At 45.3% G+C, this 25,675-nt stretch overlaps 1 protein-coding gene across 7 annotated transcripts; it reads left to right on the plus strand.

Moving 5' to 3' along the window:
- Positions 1-2,170: 2,170 nt before the first annotated feature.
- LOC123086066 (transmembrane protein 87B) lies at positions 2,171-23,608 on the plus strand. Of its 7 annotated transcripts, none has more exons than XM_044507764.1 (7): positions 2,171-2,458; positions 2,547-4,569; positions 5,116-6,052; positions 6,526-6,621; positions 20,359-20,495; positions 20,769-20,968; positions 22,834-23,608. In XM_044507764.1, the coding sequence occupies exons 2-6, from the start codon at positions 4,358-4,360 to the stop codon at positions 20,938-20,940; spliced, it is 1,554 nt and encodes a 517-aa protein (XP_044363699.1). In that variant the 5' UTR covers positions 2,171-2,458; positions 2,547-4,357; the 3' UTR covers positions 20,941-20,968; positions 22,834-23,608. The 7 variants fall into 7 exon arrangements, with proteins under 7 accessions (XP_044363699.1, XP_044363700.1, XP_044363703.1 ...); XM_044507765.1 differs by lacking the exon at positions 22,834-23,608 and adding an exon at positions 22,565-22,583; XM_044507768.1 differs by lacking the exon at positions 22,834-23,608 and adding an exon at positions 4,928-4,991 and having other exon boundaries at positions 20,769-21,729.
- The last annotated feature ends 2,067 nt before the right edge of the window (positions 23,609-25,675 follow it).

Genomic DNA, 25,675 nt, shown 5'->3' on the forward strand with positions numbered 1-25,675 from the left:
CTATACAAGTGACCGACTATTCGGGTACTCTAAAAAAACCTCCTAAGTAAATTTTGTGTATTGAAGATTTAAATGTTATATGTATATTTGCCTCTCATATATGTTCCATACATGCAAGCTAGACAGTAGATTAGCCATGAAAATAAGTGGGATACAATTAGCATTGATGTGTACGTTTTTTGCTTGGATACATAATATCTTATTTGAGTAAATCTTGTAGAATCCTTGATTCCACGACTCGATTCTGTCAAAGGAAAATCGATCTGACTCCAAATCCCGACTCTGACTACCCTGAGCGCGACAACAACAATAGAAAGGCGGCGGTGGCAGATCGCCCTGGTCGTGAGAGAGGAATGAATGGTTTTTTCTTTTCTTTTCTTTCGAGCAATCAACCTACTTCGGCTTTCTGTGGCATAAGGTCGAAATGCATGACAGAACTTCAAAATTTCCATCGGAGCAACCGCCACTTAGGTTAATGGCCCAGTTAACGAGAAGTTGAAGATCAAACGTGAGGACGACACAGATTCTCAATCTAACGGCCAAAATCTTCAAATGCCTGAGAGAGTTGTGATTATGTTCACTTTTATCGTCCTAAATTTAATTTAACTGAAATCACAAAATTTAATTTTAAGTGAACTTACTTTTTTAATTGTACTAGCAAAAAGGCCCGTGCGTTGCAACGGGAAAAGAAAAATCCACTCATATCTCTAGATGGGTCAGTTGGACAAACTGTGCCTGTCCGATTGACAAGCTATGAGATCAGACCCTCCCATTGATAATTTTATTTTTCTCCGGAAAAGACTACAGTGTGCCGCCAGATAGGCTTCCTTTGTTGGGCCTAAGACTACTCACAATGGAAGTAACATAGGTAGTAACATCACACATATCTAGATAAAATAGATGATGTGGCAAGTAATAAATGAAGAAAGAGGAACATGTGATAATATAGCTAGTTACTACTATTATGAGTAACATCACACATATCAAGGCAAGATGAGTCTATAGTCTAATAAATAAAGTCTTGCATGTTACCACATATATGTTACTTCCCAATATAAAGGTAGTAACATAGAGTAGTAACATGGGCATGTTACTACTTTATGTTACTACCCATTGTGGCTAGTCTAAACGGATGGCAAGTAACGAAACCAAAATAACGTACGTGAAATTAATTGAAGCGGGACCATACAAAGTGGAACGAAATCAAAAATAGCACCTCCCTTTAATAATAGACTAGCAAAAGAGCCCGTGCGTTGCAACGGTAAAAAAAATATTACATGGGCCTAATCCAATAATCATGAGCAAGACCCCAATAGATCTTGATGAGGGTCTCTCCTTCTCAACATAAGATGAAAAATTTGTTGTTTTTTCATGCAAGATTCTGCCGAGGCATACATGCACTGTTATTGACGGTTTCTTTCGTCTCTAATTTGATTTTGATGAGGTGTTCATTGCAATCCCGGGCGGTGTTGGTACGAAAGAAAGATGAATTGTGGGTTAATTATACAAACGACATGGGGTTTAAATCCGGCTCAGCCGCGGTGCACATGGGCTCCGCTCTGTCCTCGGCGCGGCACGGTAGCCCCGACACGCACGAGCTCCATCCCCAGCGGGCGCGAGCTCTAGCCGCCGCCTCTGCCAACAGCGTCGCCGTCGTGAGGCACCATCTCCTCTGTCTGTGCCGTTGCCGGGGTAGAGAGAGAAGGAGTGGGTGGCCATAGGTGGAACAGTCTGTAATGGCTATGACGTGGAGCAAGGTGCCCTCGCGATTCTGGCCACTTTTATATTGCCCGCAAATTTGGTCCAAGTTTGAGACACGCTAGTCAGTCCGGATGATTAAGGAGAAAATAAGGGGTTTGGCTGAGTCACTTTTTTGACAGAACACTAACCGGATCAGGCAGGCGTTTTAGGCGTTTAGAGATGAAATAGGGGTCCGGGTGGGAGTAGTTCTTTTATCTACTACAGCTTCTGGGTCCTTCGGATTCAACCACCTGTTAAAAAAACCTATGTGTCACTTTTTTGAGAGCAAAACCTTGCGTGTCACTTGGTGTGGGTATAGGCTTATGGAGGAGAGAGGTCGCATGTGGATGGGGATAAGTGAAAATAAACAACTGGATCAGGAGAGATGCTGTGGCGGTGCGTGGGACCTCCTAGTGGACGCGTGTGTATCTCAGGCAAGGCGGCTAGGCATTTACGATGTGCTGGATTAGATCAATTCTCCATCGTCCATCCAGATACGTGCAAACAGCGGCACAACACTATCGCCTTCTCCCCAAAAAACAACAGCATAGCACAGTCCTCTTCTCCCCCAGATCCAGTCGCGCCCGAGCGCCTCCTCGTGCCCTTGTCGAGGAAGCAGGCAACCTTCGAGGCGCCCCTCTCCCACAGCTCGAACCCGAGTAGCTCGAGCCAGTCATCCCCGCCGGCGATCTGCAACAACAGTAGCAGGACCCCGCCGGTGAGCCAGCTCTTTCCCGCACTTCTCCCACCCAATTGTACCATCAATCTCATCTCTCTCCTCACCCTCTCTCTTTTCTTTTGAACAGAAGAACTCAAACAACAACAATGGCGCCGCCACCATGGAGCCCAGAACTCCGCCATCACACTCGCATCAAGTCGCCCGAACCTACACACCGACGCCCTCCGCTGCGACCCAGCATGCCCGCGTCAGCAGGAGGATCTCCGACACTGGCCTCGACCGCCTCCCTCTATTCGATAACCCCGATTCAGACCGCCCAGAAGCCTCCAATCCATCAGAAGCAATCGCTGCTTTAGGCCAACTCCACTGCACGACCCCAAACGGACGTCTGTTTTGTCTGGATTCTGTCCGTTTGGGTAGGGATTTGGGGTCGTGTCCGGACGTGTCCTGGGATGCGGTGGGCATGTGCCCAGCGCGCGGACGCATCCCGACCGTATCCTGTCCGCGTATTTTTCTTTGCAAGTCCTTAACTTTTTTTTATCATTCATTTTTGGTACATGACAATACATCATCACATTTTGACTAGTAAAGCAAGGCCAAAGAAAATAAGAACAACAAGAATACATTTTAGAAGATAGCCAACTTCCATAACTGCCCTCTTGAGTTGGGTTAGGGCCTTCTTGATGCACTCATTGTTGATCTGTGGAGGAGGCTCGATCTGGCATCCTCCTTTCTTCTTCAAGCCAGATGTAGATGTTGCTTCGTGTCTAGCCTCTAATTTAGCAATAAGTGCACTTGTCTCATTTACATCCTCTATGCTAGCTAAAAGTGCACGAACATGTACTAAATTTCGCTCTATCAATATATCGATGTACTCTTTTTCCCAATACCAAAACTTGCATCCATTCTACACAACAAAATTTGAAGTTAGCACATTAGTCAAATCTAGAGCACAAACTGAAGCTAAAAAAAGCACATACCCCATCGTTTAAGCACTTAATGAACACCCATCCGGGATGTTCCGGCGTTGTAGACACGCGGCGCACGACCATCCTTGGACAGTGGTCGCACTTAATAAGTGGCAACGGTGCGCCGGCGAGCTTTTGGGCAAGCACCGAGCCCGGCCGACCGTCATTCGTGTATCTGCCGGCGGACCACCGACGATGCAGATCCGAGCGGCTAGAAGAGGAGCCACTGCCTGCATGTGGCCTTGTGGCCCTGCCAGGGCCTTCCGGCGAGGTGCCCGGCCTCCCACAGCCGTCGAGCTCAAGACCGATCGGATCCGCCCCAAAATCGGCCGGCGGGTGCGCAAACCAGGTGGCCGTGGTTGGGTAGCTCGGTGGTGCCGAGGGGAAGGGGTTGGGCGAGCTCGCGTCCGAACTGCACGACTGCAATGGCAGCAGCGACGGTGGCAGCGAGGGAAAGAGTGGGGAAGAGTGGAGGGGGTGCGGCCGGAGGGAGGGAGGGGGACGGATAGAAAAAGGGCCGCCTTGTGCCACCGACGGGCGGGCCAGGGGAGGACACGCGCAGACGACCCGTGCGTCCGCGTGCTGTCCGTTTCACCCTAAAAGCGGCGCAAACTTGGGCTGCGGATGGGTCGAAAGCGGACACAAAACGGACAAAAGTCCGTTTGCTCCCGCGCGCTGGGCCGCCTCTTTTGTTCCTTTTACCCAAACGGACGGGGCCGGACAAGATAGGGTCGCGCGGTGGAGTTGTCCTTATTATTAGGGGAAGATATAGATATAGATTTGCCCACCAGTAAAAAGTCATTTTTCCAAATAAAACCAACCACCTATCTGCTCGCCTCTTTCCCCACGCCGCCTGCTTCCGGTGAGAAGTATAGCAGTGAGCTACTCCTACAACGGAGTGACCGATCTACCACCACCACCCCACACCCACACGCCGCTCGCCCTCGTCTCGAGATCTCTGGCGCTTCCCATGAATCCCCACCCCCTCCGCCTCGGCGCGCTCTTGGCGGCCCTCGTGCTTGCCGCCGGCGGCGGGTGGTGGGGCCGTGCGGAGGCGTCGATCCACACCTACGGGCGCGAGTCGTTCCGCGAGGTGGGCAACGCTTTCCTCCTCTCCGGCGGCAGCGAGGGCATCGTCGCCGACGGGGTCGATCTCGCCGCCCCCGCCTCCTCCTTCATCAAGTAAGGCCAGGGGTGTGTGCTTTTCTGTGTGACGCGTTGCGTTTGGACGGGCTGTGAATAGCGGCTCTATCATTGCTTTGCTTGCTCACTAACATTTAATTCGAGTTTGACGTGGTTTCTCGTGGATTAAGCATTTTAGCTTGCTCCCATGCGCCTCAAAGAAATTTTGGATTGCTAATAGTTCAAGCTGCATGCCTGCAACCCACATTCTTCCCACCCATTGTAATTTTCAGTTCATTATGCACAAAATTCGAGAGTTGTTGATGCGTATGTTGGCCTGTGTCGTATTTGAGATGATGTTGGTGAGATGAACATGATGAAGTATTCACTTTTACTGACAGTTTTCTTTCTGTTTCAGTGTTTTAACTCTTTTGTTCACTGGATTACCAATATGCTTGTAAACTGCTTTGAAACTTGTAGATGTGAGCTTACTAATCAAGTGTAGTATGCTCTTTCGATAAGCGGAGTGGTTTGGAATTTGTTGTTAACTAGATGGCTGGATATTGTTACAGGATTGTGAATGTTACTTTCTGGATGTTGTTACAGGTTTGTGAATGTTACTTTCTGGAGGAACGCAGAATCAGCAGAATCACATGCAAAAATGGCACATAGTACAGGCTTGGTGCAAGCTATTTTATTTGAAGCAGCTGACAGGGATAACATTGGGGGTTCTGCCTATGGTGGACAGAGGTCCATTTGTTGCACCCCTGACCTTGCTAAACTAGAGGGCTGCAAACAAGGTGAAGTAATCAGGAGGCCATCTTCTGATGACCCAGCTTGGCCTGTCGTGGTAGATACACACTTCAGTGCTAATCACCTTTCAGTGAAGTTGGATGATGAGGAAGTTCACATTACAAAGACAGGCATGTACAACTTGTTCTTCATTTCTTGTGATCCAAAACTAAGGGGCCTTGCTATGAGTGGGAAGACAATCTGGAGAAATCCTGGGGGGTACCTACCGGGACGAATGGCACCTCTGATGAGATTTTATGTTTTCATGTCGCTGGCTTATCTGTTAGTCATGGTTGTCTGGTTTAGCAATTACATAAGGTTTTGGAGAGATATACTGCCAATACAGAATTGGATCACACTAGTAATTGCTCTTGGACTGTTTGAGATGACACTATGGTACTTTGAGTACTTAAACTTCAACAGCAGCGGTGTACGACCTGTCGGAATTACAACTTGGGTTGTAACTGTTGGCGCTATCAGAAAAACAATTTCCCGTCTACTGATCCTTTCTATATCCATGGGATACGGTGTTGTTCGCCCAACTCTAGGAGGGCTCACCTCTAAGGTTTTACTCCTTGGGCTTACATATTTCCTGGCTTCTGAATTACTGGATATTTCAGAAAATGTTGGAACAATTAATGACATCTCAGGCAAAGCAAAGCTTTTCCTTGTCCTTCCTGATGCATTTTTGGATGCTTTTCTCATACTTTGGATTTTCACTTCTCTTTCCCGCACTCTCGAGAAATTACAGGTGAGGAACATTTGTTGTAATGTTTAAAGTGTTTATTTTTATGTTGTAATGGTAAAGTCATATTATGTTATTCTGCTGTTTGGTTTGTGAAAACTACTGGTTACTCAAGTATTGCTCTATCATCCTGGTAAAAGGAAAGTGGTGCACTAGCAATTCCATGAGGAGACATATCTAACTTAGGTCTAGTGAGTGATTAGTATGCTAGAAACCCCCAGTTATGGGCCGCCCATGTGTAATAGTTTATTTCTTAAGCCATCCGAGTTCCTAATATTTTCATGGATTATTTAAGGGGTGATGTGGCTTAACTTGGATTCACCACGAGGAGTCAATTCTGAAATAAGTCTGTCTAGAAAGAGGGCAAGAAGGATAGTTTATTAATTGTTTGAAAGTTTATTAGCAAGCATGTTGGATCCTGATTTAGAAAACTGTATATTGTGTTGCTACTGAAGCTTTCTTCTTTTCTTATTCATCAGGCAAGGAGGAGTTCTGTGAAATTGGATATATACAGAAAGTTCACAAATGCACTGGCGGTCTCTGTCATAGCTTCAGTTGTCTGGATTGGCTATGAGGTGTGTAAATCCCATTATATACATGGACAATAAAAATTGTGACAGCTTCAGACTGTACTTCATAATTCGATTAAATATTTACTTCATTAAGGGCATGAACTATGGTGGCATATGGATATAGATGCCCCATGAGAAAAAGTGGTTTGAGGCACCTACATTGATCTTTTCTCCCCAATGTAAGCTACCACTAGGGGGCCTCATCAAGGAGTAGAAAATAAAGACTAGTACACATGCATATCTACTCTCCACTTCAACTTTTTAGCTTTTTACACTGGACCACACATTTTCTCTCCAAGCACCCGCCTCTTGCAGAGGATCCCGCTTCCCCATCTGAACCTACTTTTCCTGATATCTGATCCTACATGGCATGCGAGGCATCACCCTGAGGCTATGCATTGGCCATGCCCTAATGTGATTCTTAGGAAGTATCTTTTTTCTTGAACACATCAAAATGTTGTCTGTATTTGCCTTCTTAGGAAATATTGCTGCCAATATGTCTTTGTGTGATGTCCCATCCTTCGTAGGTGTGGGGATCACATGATATAACTAGAAGCATTTCACGTCATGCGCTTTGTTGCGCCGCTTCCGCAAATGGACTGCAGCATCCTCATATTTGCACATCAGGACAACCTATCACACTCAATGCAACCTATCACACTCAATGCACGGACATGCATCAGTCTTGGCCTGCTTAGATAAACATCAATGACATGTAAAAAATGGTTTGGCAGCCCCTTACTGTGATAGTATTGGTGGCTCTAATATCCCTTGTGAACTCATCCATCACCATGGCAAAAGGATAAGGGCTCAAAGCTTACCCTGGCAAAATGGTTTGAAGCCATGGCAAAATGGTTTGGTGCAGTTCTGTTTTAATAGGAAAGTCATTAGTGGCGCCATCACTTGTACGGACACTTGTCACAACATTATCGTACATGTCCTTGATGAGGGTAATGTACTTGTTGGGCTTTGTGTTTCTCCAAGGCCCAACACATGACATTCCGCGGTATCTTATCGTAGGCCTTCTCCAAGTTAATGAACATTAGATGCAGGTCCTTCTTTTCCTCCCTGTATCTCGCCTAAGTTGCCGTATCAAGAAAATGACTTCTATGGTCGATCTACCAGGCATGAAATAAACTGAAATTTTGTCCCGCTTGTCATTCCTCTTAAGCGATGCTCAATAACTCTCCCATAGCTTCAGTGTATTGCTCACCAGCTTAATTCCACAGTTGTTAGTATAACTTTGGACACCCCCCTTGTTCTTGAAGTTGGTATCTAACACCAAGTTAGTGTTAGATACATCCATTTGGTGGACAAGCTTGGGACAAGCTTTTCCGGACGGAGGGAGTACTAAGATACCCTGCCTTCATTCTTCTGGCATCTTGTTTGCCCGAAAAATGCGGTTGAAAAGTTTATTTTGCCATACTATCGCTATGTTTTTTGAGGCCTCTCCACATCCCAATGGGGGTATAACCAGGGCCCATCGCCTTGCCTCCTTTCATCCTTTTGAAGCCTCTCTGACCTCAGACTCCTGGATTCGTCGCACAAAACGCATGCTGATATTATCAAAGGAGTCATGCAGCTCAATGGTTGAGCTCTCATTCTCTCCATTGAACAACTTGTCTAAGTACTCACACTATCTATGCTTGATCTCCTCGTCCTTCACTAGGAGTTAATCTGCACCGTCATTGATGCATTTGACTTGGTTGGCATCCCTCGTCTTCCTCTCTAGGACCTTGGCCGTCTTATAGTTGCCCCTTTCGCCTTCCTTCTTGTTGCGCTGGTAGAGGTCCTCATACGCCCGACCCCTTGCTTCACTCACAGCTTGCTTTGCGGCTTTCTTTGCCACCTTGTACTCCTCTATGTTGTCTGCACTCCAATCCAGGTGCAGGCATCTGAAACAGTCTTTCTTCTCCTTTGAAGCCACCTTACGAATGCAAGTCACATCTTCATCCATATATTGTTTGCATCACCTCCTCCCTCCCAACGGCCCTCCTTAATAACCACCCTCATTAGAAGCCTGAGCTGCCTCCCCCTTGAGCTTCCACCACTTCGTTCTGGTGACTTTGGCATGCTTATCCTGCTGAACACAAATCCGAAAGCGGAAGTGAGCCACTACAAGCTTATGTTGAGGGACACCACTCTCTCTAGGTATCACCTTACACAACTAAAGTTAATAATTAGATATACCGGAATGATACAATCTTAGTGTTTGGTTAGAGGGATGGGATGGAAGTATATGGTTCATATAACCTCTTGCTTATAAAGGGTGATTATCTTGCATAAAAATAAATTTGTTCTTTAGGTAAGCAAATATAACAGCCCATGTAATGTATTTTTCCAACTATACATCTTCTTGACCATCTACAATGTACATGTAGTAATGTATGGTTATCTAAGATAGATATAGCCGATGCAGCAATACGTTGGCAGTTCATCTTTTAAGAAAGCACCATAGCATTAGTAGCTAGCCTGTACATATCGAAGTTCCAAACTATGCAACACCAATTTTAAATGCTTATTTAGCATTGATGGTCTGCACATAAAATATAGATAGATCCAGTGTGAGCACATACATACATCTTCCTAATGAGAAGCAGTTCACATATGCCTAGAGCACTGGAGTGGTCGGACAACAGAAACTTGCACCTTATTCTTTGCTCGGCGGCGAGGCTTACACGTCGGCCATCCTCTTCCCCGCTATTTTCTCTTAAGCTATTGCCTTTGACTTCCTCTTCCCTACTTCAATCGACCATCCTCTGCCTGCTTATTTCTTTGTCAAGTTGTTGCCTACGACCTCCTGCTTCCCCATGGATGCGACTCTTACTCAGTCAGGCGATTGCAAGGGGAGAGTTCTACGAAGCCCATTGTCTATGATGCCTGCCTGTCGCCCAACAATGCTCGCCGCAGCGAAGAGAAATAAGAGAGGTAGATGTGTTTCGGGCTGAGCTGAGAAGGCAAGGGATTCGTCTGTCTCAGTGGTGATGAAATACTGATCCAGCCTCACGTGCAGAGGAGCAAACGAGGAACTTGTGTGCATACTACGTTGGACTGGATGTTTGATGGTGTGGTTGAAGGAGAGAGAGAGAGAGCGGAAGGGCCGCGCCGAGAGAACTCCATGTCGAGGAACTGACGTGCTTATACGCGTTACTTGCCGGCTGCGATGACCAAAGGCGTAGCCAGGTTGGAGATACGCCCCGGGCCAACAGCCTAGCTACAATGCTAAACAATGCGAAATAGTGTTTCTCAAGCTACAATCAATGAAGGGACAAGCTGCCATGCCCCATGCCATGGCCCTGGTAGCCTGGGGCTTGGCTACGCCACTGGCGATGACCATGGGAGAGGGGCCATCGTATCAGATGAAAGTGGCTTAGGGTATGGATAGGAAGGGAGACCAAGTCGTCCCATGATCCTAACAATTGGAGAGATCGGCGATTTTGTCAGTTTTATCATGGGTATACCCTAGAATCAATAGGATTGGACGAAAATGATCGGAACGGGGAAGGGTTTAAGTTTTTTAATGTATAACTAGATAATTGCCGGTGCGTTGCAATTGGGTATAAATATTCTAGTACGTTAGCCCATGATTTACATGTACATATTAGTATGATTGTATACATGTTTATCAGATCCTACCGGTAATTTACGTACCTAAATATATTTTAGGATTTTATATTGTAATCACTTAATAGCTTACCAAGGAAAACACAAGTATATTTGATAAGTCAATAAAAGGTGGGACAGTTTAAGGCGATTTTCAAGGAATGATGCTCAGGAAAATGATGAAAGGTTGGGCGAAGCACTCTGCTCGGCAGGAAAAGACAAAATTTTCCTACTACCGGGTGTAGTTGCTCCCACTTTTGTTTCGTACGTTCTAGGTAGTATCTATGAGCATGATTGGTTTGATGCCAACATTTGGCATTGCCAATACTTGGCAAGCTAACAATTGGCAATATCAAAATTGACCAAAAATTGACAACTTCTTGTGAGGTTGGCAAGTAAAATTGGTAACCAACCAAACACTATCAAACCAATCATGCTCTATCATATCATGTATGCCAAATGTTGGCATGCCAATTTTTGGCATCAAACCAATCATGCTCTATCATATCAGAGTGTATGTACGTGTAGTATGTAGTATATAAGAGTGTTTAGATAATACAAACTGCTTCTTTGGTAGCATGTACCATATTTTGAGCATACTAAATTTTACATACAAATATGTACGTATTTCACAAATACAATAAAAACTATGGGCTCACTTGCAATTTTTTCATAGAACTCACTTTGGAGTATCTTAGATATAGTATACTAACATACGAAAAATAATAAAGTAGTGTATATACTACAACATGGTAATATATGAGACATGGGTGTAACTACACCTGGTAGTAGGATGTATTTTCCCTATACGTGTGTGTGTGTGTATATATATATGTATGTATTTGTTAAGGAGTATTAGTATTGGTCTAGGAGTCCTTATTAGTCTATGTTTAGTTTCCTTACACCTCAAGTCATGTGTAATATATATATATATATTAGACTAATAAAGACAAGTTGCTTTCCTAACATGGTATTAGAGCCTAGGTTATTTTTTCTCGCATGCCGCAACTCGTGCTCGTACCGATCGGTTTCGTATCGATCTCGTATCTTTCCTCGATCCTATCTCCTCGCCGACGTGATCTGCTCATGTCTGGCTGCTGCTAGCTTTTATGCTCGCTCATCTCCTTTTGGTTGCCTCGGCTGCACGTCTCCAGCCACGCGTGGCGTCTGCCCGGTTCCAGTCAGCCACCCGCCCGGCCTGTGCTACGCCCTGATCTGTTGATTCCCAGGCTGCTCCGCTCAGATTCGTAGGCGTCCCGTCCAGCTGAGCTCGATCTGCTGTCCTCCAGTCGGATCCCGTCGCCGGCCGCTGTCTCTCGTGATCCCTAGTCGGATTCCGCCGCCGGTCGCCGTGTTCCACCGCTTCCAGTGAGATCTTGCAGCATATCACGGTGCCTCGTCTTCTACAGGATTAGGCAGCGGACGCGGATCTCCCATTGTTTGCTGCCTCTGTTGACTGCCTCCATTGACTTTGTTGGGTGGCTAGTACCGGCTTCCATCTGTGGCTGGTTTGCTTTTGAGTAAAGAAAACAGGCACTATGTCATCAGGCTATGTCGTCGTTCCTCGTTGCTCGGTGGTTTTTGACGGTACAAACTTACATGTGAGTTTGTTGGCTTCTTTCGCATTCATATGCGTGGTATTTGTCTCTGGGGTGTTCTATCTGGCGAGGTCTCTTGTCCGCCGCGCCCGGTTCCTCCCGTGGCTCCCTACTCCGCCGACACCATCGTCCCTTGCTGCGGATGCTCCTCAGGCTGCTAAGGATGCCGCTAAGCTTGCTGATGAGTCCGCAACTCGTGCCTATGAGCAACAGGTTTTGACCTATGAGAGGCCCTTCACTTTTACCGTGATGCTCTAGCTGGTTGCACTCAGTGGTCTGATGATGATGCTCGTGCTGCAGCTGTTCTCACTTCCAGCGTTTTGCCTCAGTTTGCCTCTGACTTATGGGCCTCGCTACCGCCTTTGCAATGTGGACATGTTTTTGCCAGCGCTATCAACCATCCGGTGATGCCTTGTATCTATCTGTGGTTCGCCAGGAGCATGCTCTTTAGCAGGGTGACTCCACTGTTGATGATTTCTACTCACAGAGTTCTGCCATTTGGCGCCAGCTTGACTCCCTTGGCATCGCTGGTTGTCGTACTTGTCAGTGTTGCCAAGCTGTGCGGGCCGACTTGGAGTTTCATCGCGTCTATGAGTTCTTGTCTCAACTTCGTCCAGAATTTGAGCCACGGCGCGCTCAGTTGTTTACCCGTAGCTGTATTGCTCTTATGGAGGCGCTTTCTTAAGATTTGGGCTGAAGAGACTCGCCTATGTGGTGCCGGTTTATTTGAGGTTCCCTCTGTGCTTGCTGCTCGAGCTTCTACTACACCGCCTCTTTCATGCTCCAGTGCTCTGCCACTCCTGCCCACTTCTCCTAGTGGTGAGGGCCGCTCTCGTTCTCACTGCGGCTACTGCAACAAGGATGGTCATCCCGAGTCTGAGTGCTTTTTGAAGAAGCGGCACATGCGCCAGGGGCGCATATCTTCTTCGGGGACTTGTGCTTCTATTCCGCCCCCTTCAGTAGTGTCCCTGATTGAGCAGGATATTGTGCGACTTAAGCGTCTACTTTCACGCTTCAGTGCTCTGCCACTCCTGCCCACTTCTCCTAGTGGTGAGGGCCGCTCTCGTTCTCATTGCGGCTACTGCAACAAGGATGATCATCCCGAGTCTGAGTGCTTTTTGAAGAAGCGGCACATGCGCCAGGGGCGAATATCTTCTTCGAGGACTTGTGCTTCTATTTCGACCCCTTCATCAGTGTCCCTGATTGAGCAGGATATTGTGCGACTTAAGTGTCTACTTGTAGCTTCGGGTTCTTCTTCACCACGTTCTGCTGGTCTTGCTGTTGACTCTTCTAGCTCAGAGAGACCACCCTCTTCACAGTCAGGAGCACAACACGGGAGTTCTGCTTGGCCCTCTTCACAGTCAGGAGCACAACATGGGAGCTCTGCTTGGCCCTCTTCATAGTCAGGAGCGCAACACGGGTGCTCTGCTTGGTCTTGGCCCTTGGCACCATGATTTTTTCTTCTGCTGCCATTGTATCTAGTTCATGTGTGCTTTTTAGCTTCCTTGTTTTCTATAATTTCCGCTGCGTCCACCAAATCCGTTGATATTTTGTGCTTTCTCATGTCATGTGAGTCCACCATACCTATGTCCGTCACCCTTTTTCTGGTCATTGTCCTTTGTATAGGATTTATGTGGCCTCTCTATGCATTGTTGATCTAAGCCCATTCTCTTGCCGCTGTGCTTCTTTCGCCGTCGGTTTTCATGGGCCATGATTCTTTAAGCAATGCTTCTTCTCTTGATGTGCCATCTTCTTTCGACAACCCATCTTCTCTTCATACTTCTCTTGTATCTTCTATTGATGCGGTGTCTTCATCTGATGTGCCATCTCATCTTTATCCCCTTTGGCGACTCGACAGGTTTTGAAGACTCTTCATGCTACGACAACACTCAAGATGCGGATTTGGATTATCATTTTTTTAGTATTACACTTCTTCAAATGCAATGCTATTGCCTATGCTTTGCATTTGAGAGGGGGGGGGGGTGTTAAGGAGTATTACTATTGGTCTAGGAGTCCTTATTAGTCTATGTTTAGTTTCCTTACACCTCAAGTCATGTGTAATGTATATATGCCCCTTGGGCCTTCAATAAAGACAAGTTGCTTTCCTAACAATATTGACAGATACTATATTTGACATGTATATGACAAATTTTATCTACAAGCAGTGGTAGTTACCTCCTACTTATTTGACTGCCATGTGTCTCCAAGTCTGTGCAAGCCAGATGGGTTAGCGGATCGTACAAGGATCCATTAGCTCAACTAACAAACTAGAAAATTCAATTTAGTAATTAAATAATTTACGTAAGTAGGATCCATTAGCTCAATTTACGTAACAACCTACAACGACCTGCTAATTTCTTGGCCGCGTGCATGCACGTCACTCGAATGGATAAGTGCATAGTAGGTCCACTCTATACTCCTTGCAAAATCAGACTATCCTACTTTGGAATGAGTATGTAGTATATGTATATTATCCATTAAGAATTAGAAGCGTGCAACTACAAAAATGAATTAGTAGCATGTACTTTTTTTTTCTGTATGACATATTTTTTTCAATTTTCCTAAACTTACTATGGGGTGTTTGTACATGACGTGCAAATTATCAAATGTAGACCAATCATAAGAGAGGGAGCATATTCACTCAATAAAGGAGAGAAAATTCAGAAATATTTTTGCACAGAAAGTTGTCTGGATTATATATACATGCAAAATGAATTAGGAGTTTTAAAATAGTATGGAGTATATGATATTTTTACAAAGACTGGAGCATATCCACGCATGAATAATAAGTATGTGTATATTTACTTTTTATTGAGTGTCGAGAATATAGAATAACCTTTTGGGGTGTATATACTGTAGTTTTCTTAGAGATGGAGTTTATAGTATATATTTTTTGGAGTATGGAGTATGAAGTATGGAGTATGGAGTATGAAGTATGGAGCATGGAGTATGGAGTGTGAAGTATGGAGTATTATTGTTGGACTAACACGTTATGAATTACATTTTCGTCCTTCTAAAAAGAGTACGGAGTATATCGTTATTAACATATATGATCTTTCTAGAGTATGAAATATATAGTATGAACTATAAAGTATTTTAGTTCATGTATCAGCAAGCCATGTCGATGTCGAAATTTAATCAAATACAGTTGCAATGATCACACATAAAATAGTTTTTTTGTAGCAGCCATACAAAAGTATGTAAAAGGAGAGGTAACAATATGGAGTATAGATATACAAGAGTATGTTTTACGTCATTACAAGATGCAACTGATCAACAGATGAAGTACATGGCATGTACGTACATGATGCAGATGTAATGTCAATATGTCATGCATGTATGATGCATCATGGAGAGTAGCAAGCATCGATCTATGGCTTTATTCGTATAGCTGACTAGCACGACATCCGTTCCGTCTGGCCAGGGTTCATGATCGGCTAGCTGTTCGGCGATGATGTTTCTTCGTGCCTGAGAAAAGAAAAGTTAGAACCGTCTACGCCTCCGCGAGGACGCCGGCGAAGTCAGAACTGGTGTATAGTTTTCGTCGTCGTTGCCGCCGCGAGGACGCCGGCGAAGTCAGAACTGGTGTATAGTTTTCGTCGTCGTTGCCGCCGTCCACCACGTTGGAGCAGCCATGTCGGCGCAACTCTTTGTCGTCGTGGCCGCCACCCGCCACCAATCCGGAGAAGTAATCTATCATCGCTGTTGGCGCCGAGTATGATAACCAACCATATGTTGTCGCCGTGCTAGAGATGAAGCCATACATCGTCGTCTCCATGCCGCGCGGGAGCAGGCAGCGTTCGCCGTAATGAATCATAGTACCATGTACACATGGCTGCAGGTGACTACAGAAGCCTCTCGCAAAAAAAAAGGTGACTACAGAAGCCAGAAAAAATAAGAAAACAATCAAGAATCTGTCAAAATGAAACCAATCAAGAACAGTATGAATGCTTTGATGATGCATGGATCTGTTAAAACATGTATCCGAGCTCCTCCTCCTGATCCAGTTGGCTGCAGTCAACATCGGTGGTCAAAACAAATTTTGTGTAGATTGAGGGACAAAAGACGATCATTTATCGGTGCATGTATGCGGCCGGCCGGCCGGCCAGATCGATATCTAAAAGCTAGCAAGGTTGTTCGATGGTAGTTATATACCTAGCCAAATTATGGGATAAGCTCACGATCAGTACGCCGTGGATAAGTACCAACTAATCTACTATAAATATAATTAATATAATACCAAACGGGTTGGTGGAACCTAGTCTAACCCGCCATGACTCTGGTGATCTAAGAAAAAAAACACGCTCAGATCTAACGGTGGATTCTTTGGTGGTAGTTACCACTAGGTGGCAGAATCCATTTTCCCTACACACACACACACACACCCTTTTATCCATTTTGATGACAAGTATTTCCAGACGGAGGGAGTATGTATGTATGTATGTATGCTTATACAAATGTTTACTACCATCAGTGGTAGTTACCACCACTTGCGTTTTGTATGTTGTATGTAGTATAACTGAGAGTATGTACTGTGTAGTATGTAGTATATAGCAATGTTTAGGTAGTACTCCCTCCGTTTCTTTTTAGTCTGCATATAAGATTTGGTCAAAGTCAAGCTTTGTAAAGTTTGACTAACTCTATATTAAAAAATATAAACATTGACAATATGAAATCAACATTATCAGATGCACCATGAAATGTATTTTCATACTATATAGTTTTAATATTGTAGATGTTCATATTTTTATATATAAATTTGGTGAAACTTTGTGTAGTTTGACTTTGACCAAATCTTATATGCGGAGTAAAAAGAAACGGAGGGAGTATATATACTACTTTTTAGGTAGTATGTATCATATTTTGAGCATACTTTTTTTACGTACATGTACGTATTTCACAAATATAACAAAAACTATGGGCTCATATGCAATTTTTTCATGTAACTTGTTTTGAAATATCTTAGATATAGTATATGAACATATTTAAAATGATAAATTGATATATATGAGGCATATGGGGCGATAAATCACGAGTGGACATGGTGCCACGCGAGGTCGATATCACACCCGCCCATTCCCGCGTGATTCGTGCAGTTGTAATACACTCGTCAGGTATATGCATTTCTTAGGGCAAAGTATTCCTAAAGTCAATTAGTGATCGTGGCCCACCAATCTGACGAGAGGAGTTAATTTTTCATTTATTTGGAGAAGACCACTAGTCTGCATCCCGCAGCCCTTTCAGTAATCCTCTTCCCTAGTTCTCGCAGTCTCAAGTGCTCCTCCTGTATGTCTCACATTACTTAATCAACTCTACTAAATGGACAGAACGACGAGGGTGTTCTCTCCCCTGATCTGCTGCCTTGAATGTAATGGCTGGGTATGTTCTCAGAGGTCTTGCTAGTAGAAAACATTAACAGACGCTTAACCTTCTGCTGTCGCTGGAGCTTGATGCCATGGTCACCTTCTATCTTCTCCCAGCTAGCAGGTTGAAGAAGGTTATACAGTGTAGGAGTATTCCAGTTGCCTGCGCTAATTCTATCATGCCTAACTTTCAGAACCAAAGACCTGTTTTGCGTTACCTTCCCGTGAATGTTTTCATTACCGCAATGCGTGTATGTTGTTTACATTCATTCTTAGGGAGGTATCCATCATCCGCGAGATAATACTACACCATTAACATGAACGCATAGATCTGATGAACGAATATAGCAGTACACCTCAATTATGCACAGGCAAAAAGAACTTGGGCAAAACAAACCAGAACAAAAACGGAAGGGCCACACTTGTTAAATGCCATTCAAGGCGTACGTATTCAAGACATCCACCTTTAAACACTGTCGACCAGCATTTTAAATTGTCTGTGTCACATTAACACGACATAACAGTCAGGACCGTACTTTGCATGTGCATGCGTGTGTATCCAGCTCCATTTAAGATGGCTAGCTACCAACACATGTACGCGTATTTGCCGAATTAACCTGACATATCATTTGGGTATTCCTTCAATCACTATATTAATTCCTAATCTTATAGCATGGATGGACTGCCTAGATTCCATCCTCGCTTGCCACCATGTCCCAAAAATCCGTGTCCGCATGTGGGGTAACTACCTCAGGGTGGTAGGATGTATTTATATATATAGTTAATTAAAAGAAGCAGTAGTCACTTATGGAGAGTCCTAGTTGTGTATGTATAGGAATTGGCCGTCAGTATTAGGTAAGTATAGGTTGTTTTATTAAGAAAATTTTGGAGTACAAATTGTTTTACGTAATTCGTTTAAATATTTTCATGATAAGTGGGGCTCCTCGATCGTGTTGGTCACGACTGTTAAGAGTTATATTATGTTCCACGTATAGCCTGTGTATTTTTCCTATTGTATAAGGCCTTCCTGCATATTTACTACATGCAAAAGTTGCATATTTCTTAACATGGTATTAGAGCCCGTGTGCAACGCAACTCGTGCTTTTGCGATATGATCTCGCGCCGCCGTTGCCTTTTGTTGTCCGAGTGTATTGGCCAGTCATCACTGTTTTTCTCAACCCGCATGTTCGCGTGATGCTCACCTCACACCGTCTGGTCAACCGCCATTGCCCCGTCTGCTCGTCCGGATGGCTTCTGCTTCGCCCCACTGATTCCCTGCTGGATTACGCTGCCTTGGAGGTTGCCCTCGGGTCATCTCCACCTCGTCGGATCCTGCCGCCCTAGTCAACTCCACCTGCCGCCCGCCGGATCATGCCTTTTAGTTGTCACTTGCCATATCCCGTTGGGCCATCCCCATCCCATCGGATCCCGCCCAAATGCTGCCCGATTTCGCCGTCCCTTGCAGGAGCCCACCAGTCTTCCTCCGGATTTCGGCGCCTCCTGCCGGATTTTGTTGCCCGGCACTTGATGCTTCCTAGCTCATTTGGCTGGGCTGAGTCGGCTGGGTCGGGCCTCCTCGCTCGGGTGGCTGCTTCCTCACTCGTTATTTTGCCTTGAATTGGTTGAGGATAAAAAAAGGATGTCTACATTGTCGGGCTATGTCACCATCCTTGCCAGATGATTTTTTAGGGTACTAAGTACACCGAGTTCGTTGCCTTTATAGACATCCATATGCGTGGCATTCGTCTCTGCGGTGTTCTTTTTGGCGAGGTCCCCTGCCCGCCATGCTTGGTTCCCTCTTGTGACTCCTATTCCGCTGACGCCACCGTCTCTTGCTGTGGATGTTCCTTGGGCTGCTAAGGATGCAGCTAAGCTTGCTGATGAGGCTGCGGTTCGTGCTTACGACCAACAGGTCTTGGCCTATGAGGAGGCTCTTCCCACTTACCATGAGGCGCTGTCTGCTTATACCTCAGCGGTTTGATGATTACACTCAATGGTTTGATGATGATGCGGTTTGATGATGATGCTCGTGCTGTGATTGGCTGGTGGGGTTAGGCGTGCCGCTGGATCTGGCTGCACCCGAGGAGGAGGAAGTAGGCGGGGTGGCGGCTGGGCGTTGTTGAGGTTGCGGGATGGTAGCAGCGCCCTGGAGTGACGAACAGGAGGCTGGTTGAGTGGGGTGAGGCCGGCTTGACCACTTTAGTGGCAGTCCAGCATAATTTGGCTGAAATTTACCGAACCGTCCATTTTCCACTTGACGGTGTGAGGGAGGCGTTCCATCAACTCTCGTGGTGCTGGGATTTCCCAGCTTCTCCGACTCCTCCAAATTAGCCCGGGACATCTTCTCGAAGCTGGCTTCTTGGAGCTAGGTCGTTTGGCCCGGCTCCGCGCACGGACTTCGTGGAGCATGGAGCCGGAGGAGATCCGAACAGGCCCTTGGTTTCCAAAGCTGAACATCAGTTGTCTAAAATTGTAACTCTATGTTTAGGAAGTTCAAATGTTTGACCCGGCTCCGCACACGGACTTCGCGGAGCATGGAGCCGGAGGAGATCCGAACAGGCCCTTGGTTTCCAAAGCTGAACATCAGTTGTCTAAAATTGTAACTCTATGTTTAGGAAGTTCAAATGTTTGCCAGGATTGCAAATTTTGAATAATATGTATCACACGTCAGTAGTCTTATAAGACACCCGATAAGTTGTAGAAGAAAGATTAGTTTAATAATTCAAGATTGTGATAGGTATTGTATATCAACATGTCTCCTTGGTGAAAACTGTGATGTTTTTTTTTGTGTTGACTTTTTTTAATGTGTGTCTAAATGAATGAGCTTTCGCTCGTATATGCTTATTACTCTGGCTACCAAAGGCATGAAATGAAATAGATTGATGGGCAGTATGCAGTTTTGATCCTCATCACATGCATGTGGCATTGTTCATAGGCTGATAGATTAGTCGAAAATATGCAAATTTATGAGCCTCTATTATCTTCACCATTTTCTGGCGTTGTTTGTGCCAAGTATTGTTGTGAACTCGAGAGACAAAATTTTCATTATGGTCTGTTTGCAAAATGAGTTCTTCTAGCTGATCATTGATCAACAGTCACTAAGCTATCTTAATTAATCTGAAGGTCTTTGCCTTGATTTTTGGTACCTGTCGTCTTATCATGGCTTCGTTTTGCAGGTCTATTTCAAAGCAACAGATCCCTTTAGTGAGAGATGGCAGAGTGCCTGGATCATAACAGCCTTCTGGGACGTTCTTGCATTTGTTTTGCTTATTGTGATATGTTATTTGTGGGCACCTTCCCAAAGCTCACAAAGGTAGATATTTTGCTTCTTCAATGGTCTGGAGCCTTGTAAGAGACATAATCTAGGTGTTTACTACGTATACGAGGCATAATCTAGGTGTTCACTATGTATAAGAGGCATAGTCTAGGTTTGTTTAAGTACTACCTCTGTTTATAAATGTAAGGCGTTTTGGCAGTTTAAATTGAACTGCCAAAACATCTTATATCTAGGAACTGAGGGTGTAGGTCGTAAGAAAACGGTTAACTAGGAGTTACTCTCAAACTAACACATGATTCCTTTGTCCAGATATGCATATTCAGGCGAAACTGTCGACGATGACGATGATGAGGCTCAGTCTCTGACAAAAGGGTCTGATGGTGATGTGGGGATGGTAAAGATCGACAAAGACAGAAATGCTGGTGTTAGCAGTGCTTTCAGCTTGGAAGATGATGAGGCTGAAGAGGACAAAAGAGAATAGTATTTCTTCCCTTGTTCCTTGTGCCCAGGTACCCCAGAAGCAAGTGGTTTGTTGGAGCGAGAATGTTCCATGGGTTCGAGTGTTTTTTTGGTGATTCGATGTCCTCTGATGTTCCTACCTTAGACAGGTTTTGTTGTAGAAGCGTGTGATTTTTACCCACACCGTGGAAGTGTGATGACCCGTATGGGGTGTGGGTCGGTGCTTGACTTTGAAGTGCCAGTGTGACATTGCCCTCGTCTCGAGAAGGAACCCCATACCAGATTGGCGCTGATGGGAACCGCTGAGGAGCCCCATCCCAGGTTGGCGCCGATGGGAACAGCTGGCGAAGCACCTCGTTGTCTTCGGGAGTGAAGACCAGTGTACTGTGAGTTGGACCATGGCGGAGGTGCCCCTCTTGACCATACGGTGATTCAAAATCGCCTCCCTAAGCAGGGGTAGTTTCTGTCAAATCAGGTGCCCGTGGAAGCTCGGAGAAGACGAGCGTGTAATCAGGCGCGAATGCTGGGAGACAGAATACCAGGTGGATACGGCTTTCCCGTGGCAGTGTTAGCTTGTACACCAGATTTCCCACCTTCTGCTCGATTTCTGGTGGCAGTGCGAGCTTGTACGCCAGACTTCACCTTCTGCTCGACGCCCGGGTGGTTCGTTTACCGTGGACTGGACGTACGACTGCAGCTATGAGGACACATCCCCACGGCATATGTTGAGGTGGACATTTTCATGTGCATGAATGCATGTTGTGGTGGGCCTTTTGCCATGCATGTTGCTTGATGATGTGGCATACTTGCATGTTGAGAGAAATATGTTAGTGAGGGTTAGCTATTTAGATATAGAAGATCCTCTGATAATTAACCCCCTCCCCAGCTTCTCCCAGAATTGCCACTATATTTTCTTACAATTCCTGGCTAATTAGATCTTAACTAGCTAGAAATTGTAAAAAAAGATGAAGTGGCAATTCTGGAAGAAGCTGGGGAGGGGGTCAATTCTTGGAGAATTGCCCAAAAGAACTGGCCCTAAGGGTTGTTTGGTAGCATGCATAGTGTATAGGCCAAAAAGTTCCCTACCCGGCCCACTTTTGCTTGTTTGGTAGAGTGCGCGGGCTCGCTTGAGCATAGCCCAACCGATGCAAAAAAGGGCCTCAGCATAGCTGAGTCAAAGCACCCCAGACAGGCCTGCCGGGTCGAGCGAGGCTAAGACTGCACAATGGGAGCGAGCGAGGCTGAGACCGTATAGGAGAAAATTCTCATCTTGATCCACTTTCCTCGACCTAGCTGCTGGTGATTACCTACCCTGTCGCCAGTCCCCTTCTTCGATCTCCCCGTTGCCTTGCTGAAGGTGTCTACCTCGCTGCCGGCCCACCCTTGTGCTCGGTCGGCCCTCCACTGGCCGCCGGCCCGCCCTTGCTCTTGGCTGGCCTCAACTCGCTGCCGTCGTCGGAGTAGATCCTGACACGGGAGAGGTAGCAGATCCGCCCCCTCCTTCCCTTCCTCCGCCCTCCTCTCTTCCTTCCCCTACCCTGTCTTCCTGCCTTGGCTCGGGACCTTGAACAGGGAAGAGCCCTTGTTGCTGTATAGAAAAAATTATGGTGTGCTAAGTTTTCTGTTATTTGTTTGTATTGTCACAGATGGATGAATTGGCAAGAAAACGAAGACAACTAATTGTGAGAGGAGTTGGTCTAGTGGCTGGATTGTATGCTTACAAGAAAATGAAGGATTGTTTATTTGAAGGGTTTAAATGGGGCACTCTGGGATGATGAGAAGATGGTAGTTCTGGAAATGAATAGATTTTATAGCTGAAATGATGTTGTAGTCAATTACTTTGGTCATATGATGATGCTTCATTGCTGAAATGACGTCTTTGTTAATTACTTATGTTCAAACAATGGTGTTGTAGGATCATCCAGCAGATGCTGAATTGCTCAATTCCTCACTTGTGAACTACAACTATATGGAAAATTGCTTTGCTAATAAGCAAGCCATCGGGAATTATGCAATGGCCACCGGTGTGCCACTGGGAACGCCTATTGTTGTGGAAGACAAAAATAAACCCAATGTCGAGGGGCAAGGAACAACTGATGAGGTATTGCAACATCTTTCTGGGTTTAACTTCGTATTTCCTACTGCTAGTGCCACTCAGGACCCTTCACCTACTTCAAATAAGAAGAGAAAGAGGGCATCAAACCAGTGCCACTCAGGACCCTTCACCTACTTCAAATAAGAAGAGAAAGAGGGCATCAGGTTTGACTGAGGACTCAATCCAGTGCAGCGACATGATTGATGCTATGCGTGAGATTGCAAGTGCTATCAACAAGACTTGCCATGCTGAAACACACCCTGACTTGTACAAGGCTGTCATGGACCTTACTATGTTTGATCAAAATGATCGCTTAACTGTTTTAGATTATCTCACAGAACATAAGGCAAAAGGTCTTAACTTTGTGAAGATGAATGATGAAGTTCGTAAAGCATCGTTCAAATGTATCTTGAAAGCTAATCCTAATCTTCTTTGAGTTCGTGTTAGTTGGTGCTTGTTGAGACTATCCTTTTTGTAATGACTATTATAAAGTGCATTTCGAATGAGGTTATGTAATATGAATCTACTGATGCACTACTAGAATTTATGGTTATTATGTCTAATGTAATATAAATCTAGTGATGCACTGCTACAATTCATGGTTATTATGTCTTATGTTGATTGTTGATTTTTTTCTTCACATTATCATCATTCAGATTATGTTGGCGTGGTAATGTTTTATTGCTTGAATTGTTTAGATTATCTCATCGAACGTATGGCAAAAGATTCGTTCATGCAGCCTACCTCATATAGGCTACCAAACACCGTATCAGCACACCATGTCTTGTCTGATGCAGGCTACCAAACACAGTCTTAGCTCAACATGCATTAGTACATACATTGCTACCAAACAACTGCAGATGCATGTACTCGTCATGTCTAGATTAAGCATGTCTCAAAGGGGAACAACTATACTAGGGTGGGAATAACTACCAAACACACCCTAAGTGGTGTTGCACATGCGTGTTGCTCAGTCGAGGTCGCAGGTGGCCTCGTTCAAAGGAAGTAGAAACCTTTGGTAGTCCGCATCATTTTTTTACCTCCTTGCTTATGTGACTCAGTTGGTCCTTTGGTAGTCTTCATATAGGCTGGCTGCATCAGGGGAGTAATTTTTGCCTGATGTTTGGTTTGGCTGGGTTGATGCACTACACGGTGTTTGGTAGATTTAACAACTATGCATAACACATAAAGTTACACTAGAGTGCCTTGGTGACTGTCGTCCGCGGTGGCCGTGGCGCCAAGTCGTAGACGAGCGATCTCATTGGTGTCGGAGCTAAAGCCGGTAGAACTTAGGTAAGGGGTCTCGATCTGGTAGTCTTGGCTAGATGGTAACATGATACAAGGGGACACCGATATTTATTCGGGTCCGGACCCTCTCGAATAGGTAATTGATTATGGATGGGGTGGGGTACAAAGTACAGGTGGTTTACTGGGAGATCGTATGTGAATGAATCTGTCCTCTACGGTACCGTACCGCGGTTTATATAGATACCGGGGTGTCTAGGTTACAAATAGGTCGACTGTATCTTGGGACGGTGTCTAGGGTTACAAATAGGTTGGTTGTATCTTGGGCAAATGTGCCGTTGACTACCTCTACGCCTTGCAGTACGCGTCAAATCTTCGGGTCATTCCTTCTTGATGCTCTTGGACGAACGAGGCCCACCAGTTAACACGTCGAGCACCCTCTAATTCTGGACTCTATCAGTAGCCCTTGAATCGATCTTCAATCCATGGAAGTTCCTCGGTCCTGCGAGCTTCTCTTTGCCTTTGGTCTTGCAAGCTAGTTCAACCCTTTTTTGGGAGAGAAAGTTGCGCTTTATTGATCACGTAACCATGAAGTTATTACAAAAGAACTACTGGATCCAGTTCAGAATAACACCATGCCATACAGAATTAACAGAGTTTTCAGGGGACCTAGCTAGACAGTGAGAAGCAACATTCAATCCACGACAAACATGGCGAAACACACATGACTCGAAAAGCAGTAGCCATGAGCTTATATCACGAACAACTGGGCTGCAGAGAGAACGTTTAGTGACGCCCGACGCCACACGCTGAACCAACGAAAGACAATCTGAAGCTACGATAATTCTGGTGAAGCCTTCCTCTCGTGCGAAGATGACATCCCGACGATAAAGCTGGTTTAACCGCAATCTCCAGAGTTGTTTATATTGGTCAAGGAGTCGTATACCTCGGGTATGCCTTTCTTGAGTGAGGTCTAAGATATTGTTTAGTGTTCTCCTAACGAGAACATTCCTTATCCGGAGAATTTCTCGAATGCAAAGATCCCCTATTTCGAACAATGCTTCCTTATCGATAAAGTTCGCTGCTCGGTTTCAGCGGTGCCATGGCCCCATTTTGAAAACTTTAGTTTATTTTAACAAACATGTTGTCACCTCAAGGGTACATATGACGTGCTTGTGCATGTGGTGACCCCACCTTCGACACATCCAACCAGGAAAGTTTATCGTGGCCCAAGACACGCAGGGTGGTCCTATTAATCACCCCTTGATTCTGGTGTGCGCTTCAACGCACGATGCCTGGGGAACATGCGAGACTTATGCCCCAGGACTCAAATGTCTCATCATGAGTTTCCCAAATTTCTCACATAAAAGGACGAGGGAACCAGACATAGTGATTTCACATCCCCCACCGTCAAGCT

The sequence above is a fragment of the Triticum aestivum genome, chromosome 4A (genome assembly GCF_018294505.1).
Source record: "Triticum aestivum cultivar Chinese Spring chromosome 4A, IWGSC CS RefSeq v2.1, whole genome shotgun sequence".
In the NCBI taxonomy this organism is placed as follows: domain Eukaryota; kingdom Viridiplantae; phylum Streptophyta; class Magnoliopsida; order Poales; family Poaceae; genus Triticum; species Triticum aestivum.

Excerpts from the sequence above, each read along its gene's own strand:
- LOC123086066 (XM_044507764.1), top strand. The coding sequence starts at position 4,358 with ATGAATCCCCACCCCCTCCGCCTCGGCGCGCTCTTGGCGGCCCTCGTG. Across the intron at positions 6,053-6,525 it reads GCACTCTCGAGAAATTACAG|GCAAGGAGGAGTTCTGTGAA; the intron begins GTGAGGAACATT and ends CTTATTCATCAG. Across the intron at positions 6,622-20,358 it reads TTGTCTGGATTGGCTATGAG|GTCTATTTCAAAGCAACAGA; the intron begins GTGTGTAAATCC and ends TTCGTTTTGCAG.